Below are 6,123 nucleotides of genomic sequence, written 5' to 3'. Positions count from 1 at the left end.
TACATTAGCTCTATTGTTTATAATACATTATGTATTTTTACAGTTTCGTTCAATAAAACCATATGTTTTAATGGTTAAATTAAATTTTATTAATCAAAAAGCCTGTCTAATTAATTGAGTTTTACAGTTTTATCTTTACCAAATTCTGTTTTCCATTATTTTCTGGATTCCATTTTAATGGTTCCATTAAATTTTAATAATCAAAAGCATCTCCAATTAATTGATTTTATATAAAAAATATATATTTTCTTTTTTTTTTCAGAAATACTGCACATTTACATTTTTCTCCCAAATAAATTCTGGTAAATAACATTTCTGGTAAATACTCCTTTAAAAAGTGTTTTTTGATTATAATTGTATTATTAGTAGACTAGAACACGTGGATATGTTGTCATTCTTACACTATAATACTGAACTTTGATTTCAGTGATTTGGACTATGAGATGGACACTTGCTTCTTGCACTCTATGTTGCACTTTACTTTTGCTTTAAAAAAAGGATTTCATAGAAATTCAGATTTCATTTGGTTTAATAAAATATTCTTAAGTAAAATTGTTGATTTTTTTGTGGGAAATTAATCGTTTAGATTAATCGATAAATTAGTCGATAGATTAATCGAAATAAAAATAGTCGTTAGTTGTAGCCCTAATTGACTTCCATAATATTTTTTTCCATACTATGGAAGTCAGTGACTACCAGCAACTGTTTGGCTACCAACATTCTTCCAAGTATCTTCTTTTGTGTTTATCGTTTTTCATTTTTGGGTGACCTATCCCTTAGGTTAGGTTATAGTATCTATGTCTAGCTGTAAATAAAAACAATAGAATGGAATGTCCCCATTTAGATACCTAAGTAAATGTGTGTGTTTTGTTGATGAGTATTTTCTGGTTGTAGAGTCCGGTGGTGAGAGTAATTCTGTGTGTTCTCCTCACTCGTCTTCTCTGCGGATCAAGTCCTTTGACTCGATCAACTGTTCTTCCACTCACAGGAGATCATCCAGACTCAAGTACAACCAGTACCGCAGTCTGGTGAGCTTCACGACCACTTCACACCCTAATAAATAAATAGAATAAAAAATCTAAACCGCTGGAAAACAGATTGAAATTATTTAAAAAAATATATTGTTAAATGTACTACTCAATTCTTTGTGTGTAACACCTTTTTGAGTACTTGGTACACGTGTAAATTGAGACCCCAGACAAATATGAAAGCCCGAAAGAGAAGCTGGAAGAAATTCTCTCTGTATTTGTTTTTCTCTTTCTGTCTAGGACATGTCTGAAAACAGTGCCCCTCAGGTGCTGGTGAAAGCACGGTTTAACTTTCAGCAGACCAATGAGGATGAGCTGTCCTTCAATAAGGGTGACATCATCCAGGTGACACGGCAGGAAGAGGGCGGCTGGTGGGAGGGATCTCTCAATGGCAAAACCGGCTGGTTTCCTAGCAACTATGTCAAAGAGATCAAAGGCTCTGGTTAGTATTTGCCGCTTTAAACCTCGAAAAAATTTAGTTGCAGAGGTTGAACCCTGACAAAAACTCTTGTAGGAAGAGAACTCCTGCAGGACCAGACAAGCAAAGTGAACTAGAAGATTTTGTGTTACTCATAGTCCTCTCATAGGCTGCCAAGAAAAGCAGAAGAGATTAAATTTTGTAAACCCTATTTACCTGCTGACTTTCTTCTGTGTCCTAGTGTTACCATAATATTTTCATAAAAGACCTGCTGGGTATGTGCATAGATCAGAAAATTGCTGCGGGCAGCTGCATGTTAGGCTGTCAGCACTTTAGCCAGCTTAAAATATTTGGGTGATATATTTTTTTAAAAGCCATATTTGTATTTGTTCTCTATGAGGCACTATGGCACTATGTGAACGTAAAATCTGCCCGGGTCCATTAAAGGGCGATTAATAGAGGACTTACAGGCTTAATGAAAATGTGCCAAAAGAGAACTGAATGGCAGCTCTCTGCAAAAGCCAAAAACTGTAGGATTATGTGACCATTACAGGCTTACAGTGGAAAAATGTGCGCTTGTTCAACCCAGGTTGGGTACAGGACCAGGTGCTGCATACAGGGTAGCAAACTAAGAATTAAAAGAGTAAATGGTAGGACGCTTCATCTGAAGACACCATTTGTAATGACAAAACCTTTTGTTTGTTTAGTTCTTTAATCAAATTTGCTGATCTAGTGCTTTAGATTTTAACTTTCCCTTTAAACATTTTCATCCCACCAAAAAAAAAAATAGACTTTTAAAAAATGTTTTTGAAAGAAGCCTCTTATGCTAACCAAGGCATTTATTTGACCCAAAATACAGTAAAAACTGAAATATTGGCAAGATTATTACAATATAAAATGTATTATAGAATATATATTTGAAGTGTCACATGATTCAGAAATCATTCTAATATGCTGATCTGCTGCTCAAGAAACATTTCCTATTATTATCAATGTTGAAAATAGTTGTACTGCTTAATATTTTTGTGGCAATCACAATAGGTTTTTGCATTATATCAAAGTTGGAAAGAGCAGCATTTTTTTAAATTTCTAATTTTTTTACTGTCAATTGTGATCAATTTAATGTGTCCTAATGGAATAAAACTCATTTTAATTTCTTTACAAAACCTTATCTCACTGTATGCACATTGTAGTATAAACACAACCCCCTGACCCTTGTTCTGCAGTCCAAACATAAATGGCATATACACCCCATGATGCCAAACAGATGCTTCCCTCTCATGTATGGGGAAACGACCTTAATGTGTATTCGACCCAGCTTGAATGGAAATAATTTAGGATGACATCAGAGCTTGAACATCCAGGACTTAACAGGAAGGAAACACCATCTAACAACAAAGACAGGAAGTGCAGCAGCCAGAAGACAGCACTTCCCCTTTCCTCTGAATATGGCTCCACACTCAAGTTTATTCCACTCTCTGAGCACTTAGTGATCCAGTCTCTTTTAGGATTTACTTGTGTTAAAAGCGTGCTGAACATTACTTGTAGTAGGCATTAATAGTATATTGATTTCATACATCATCTCAAAAATGGCTGCAGTTAGGAAGAGGGGAAGAGTGTAGTGTTCGTGATACATGCATTGTTTTCTTGGTGTTCAGATTACATGATTAAAGGGACAGTTCATCTAAAAATTAAAATTCTGTCATTTGCTCACCCTCATGTCATTTCAAACCTGTGCAACTTACTTACAGTTGTGCACAAAAGGAGAAGTCGCAGTTTTGGAACAAGATGAGAGTGAATATGATGACACAACTGTCATTTTTGGGTAAATTATTCCTTTAAAACTAGAATTGTTCAAATCTTCTGTGGAGATGTTGAGTTCTTAGAGAACTTGGGGAAGGGAAGGAAAAAAAAAATCCCAGATTTGCCAAGTAGAAAATAATGGTTTTCCTGTAAACTCTGATCTCCCCCTCTAGGTATCTAAATCTAATATTCCTGTCCTGACTGCTCACTGCAGGAGAGATGTACTTTAATATTCAATAACAGAAACAAAATGTTTTCAGATGTTGGTCTAAGGTGACCTCCTTACCTTTTGTTCTGTTTTTGCTCTCTCAAACAGACAAACCTGTGTCACCCAAGTCTGGAACGCTGAAGAGCCCACCCAAGGGCTTTGAGACCACTAACTTCTGCAAGACTTACTATAATGTGGTAAGAGAGATGTGCTGTAGTGTTGCACTAGCGGCATGTAACACCTCCCACATGGAACGAGTTGATTATTTATGATGTGCGTGGGGTGGAAGTGATGCCTCTGGGGAGTTTGTATTGCACAGATATTTCCCTAACCAAATAAGCAAGTACACACCACCAATTCTGCCTATACTTGACAGATAAGACTAAGGTTTAAAGATATTTGGAGTGATTGTTATAACAGCATTATGAATCATTTTAGAGGATTATGAAACACTGCAACATATTTTTGTGATTGTTTTAACAGACTTGTTGCATGTCTGTTTGTCTGGACCTCCCCTGAAATATTATTTTAGACTTAACTCTGAGTAACTTATTTAAATACAATATGCAAATCCTAATTGACATAAACATCAGTATGCCGATTACAAAGTCAATAATATACACTACCATTCGGAAGTGTGTGGCTGTAAGATTTTTTAAAAGAAAATAAATTGATACTTTTATTCATCAAGGATGCATTAAATTAATCATAAGTGACAGTGAAAATATTTACAGTATTGCAAAAGATTTTTTTTAAGTAAATACTGTTCTTTTGAACTTTATATTCATCAAGTAATGATGAAAAATGTATCATGGTTTACACAAAAATATTAAACGGCACAACTATTTTCAACATTAAAGGGTTAGTTCTCCCAAAAATGAAAATTCTGTCATTAATTACTCGCCCTCGTGTTGTTCCAAACCCGTAAGACCTTCGTTCATTTTCGGAACACAATTTAAGATATTTTTGATGAAATCTGAGGGCTCTCTGACCCTCCCATAGACAGCAAGGTAACTACCACGTTCAAGGTCCAGAAAAGTACCAAGATGATCGACAAAGTAGTCCGTGTGACATCAGTGGTTCAACTGTAAAGTTACGAAGCTACGAGAATACTTTTGTGCGCAAAGAAAACAAAAATAACAACTTTATTCCACATTTTCGTCTCCACTTTGGACACGCGTTCACGACAGTACTCGTAGCTTCGTAACTTTACAGCTGAACCACTGAATGTGCCTGAGGCCCTGCACTGTCTATGTTTGTGCATCTGTGTTGGTTATGTGTCATGTTTGATGAGAATGTGCAGTTAACTGACTCAACACTCCTCTGAAGACTGCGCAGGGCAGAGCGACTGAAGATGAAGAGTGTGTGTGTGTGTTTCAGGGAGGGCGCGAGTTTGAGGTCAGGCGGAGTTCAGTCTTTTACAGCAGTGTTTAGGGGAGGAGATCCATTCAAGTTAAGGACACAGTTTGAAATGGCCGTAACTGTCAGGCTGTCTAGACGTCCAGTGTTATAGTTCATGCCAGGGCTGCTTCCATGCATGTGTTTACAGACAAACTTTGTTCTTGGTCCTGGCTGATTCTTGAGGAAAGAAGTTGGCATTTTCAAGTTTAGACTGTTATGTGTCCTATCCTGTATCCATAAAAACGTATTTCTTGTATTTCAGTTATTGATCTGTCTTCAAACCCACATTAAATATGTGCAAGCAAATCTCTTCAGAAAGCTCTATTTCTGCAGAATTGTGTAATTACTTTAGAATTCTGTAAATTGATGGGAAAATATTAGTATTGATTTATTTAATGTTTTCTAAAATTTAAAATTTATGTAAAAAAATTTAAATTTGTAAAAATTCATTTCTACAAATAAATAAAAAAAATATTTTATTTATTTAAATGACCGGAACAGCAGGGAAAAATCCTTATTTTGAGCTTTATAAATATCTTTCCCACCTTTCTACATTTGAAATTTTAAATGTATTTTATTTATTTAATGGACTTGGCCAGCAAAAAAAAATCTGTAGTTTTGAGCTTTGTATTTCTAAACTTCCAGCATCCCCTTTTTTTAAATACAAATTTTCAATAGGTTCCACAAGTTATCCACATTTGGGTAGAAATTTGGAAAGAAAAAGTCATTGTTTGATTGTTTTGATTGATGCTGTTGTGCTTTTCCAGGTAATGGTTCATCTGCTTTCTGTTTGTGGACAGATTGAAGATTTATTGTTGCATTGTTAGGTTTTAACTGCTAAGATGTATTCAGATAGCCTTGTTCAACCAGGGATGTCTTTTAATTTTAAGTTAGTCTGATATCAGTTTATCATGACATGCAAGGACTGGCCCAGTTCTGTCATCTCTCGCACTTTCTCTGTATGCCTGCAGTGTTTTGTCTTCAAGGATAATGAGCATATTAAAATGGACCCTAGTTTCTAGTCTCTTTGCTTTTGACCTGTTAGTTTTCCACGCGCAATGTGTTTCTCCTATTTATGTTGCAACATATGCTGCACTGACTTTATTCTCCCATCTACAACTGTCTGATTGTTAAATGTTGAGCGTGTGTGGCAATAAGAGACCAATCATGAGTACTTGCCTATTTTTTAACTTGCATATTGATGATTTTAACATTCGGTGCTTTAGGCATTTCAAATTTTGTTCTATTTTGTTTATGCTAACTAC

At 35.4% G+C, this 6,123-nt stretch overlaps 1 protein-coding gene across 5 annotated transcripts in view; it reads left to right on the top strand.

Annotated features, from left to right (window-relative positions):
* LOC107718510 (rho guanine nucleotide exchange factor 7-like) overlaps nt 1-6,123 on the top strand; it is a 23,487-nt gene that overhangs the window by 8,573 nt on the left and 8,791 nt on the right. For all 5 annotated transcript variants that reach the window (XM_016525621.1, XM_016525615.1, XM_016525626.1 and 2 more), the window contains 3 exons: nt 895-1,028; nt 1,269-1,470; nt 3,566-3,654. In XM_016525621.1, coding sequence (XP_016381107.1) covers nt 895-1,028; nt 1,269-1,470; nt 3,566-3,654 — 425 coding nt within the window. The remainder of the gene's footprint in view (nt 1-894; nt 1,029-1,268; nt 1,471-3,565; nt 3,655-6,123) is intronic.

Source organism: Sinocyclocheilus rhinocerous, unplaced genomic scaffold, assembly GCF_001515625.1.
Source record: "Sinocyclocheilus rhinocerous isolate Xijiao unplaced genomic scaffold, SAMN03320098_v1.1 scaffold1334, whole genome shotgun sequence".
Lineage (NCBI taxonomy): Eukaryota > Metazoa > Chordata > Actinopteri > Cypriniformes > Cyprinidae > Sinocyclocheilus > Sinocyclocheilus rhinocerous.
The sequence above is the reverse complement of the archived record's forward strand: the minus strand, read 5'-3'. Positions and strand labels throughout refer to the sequence as shown.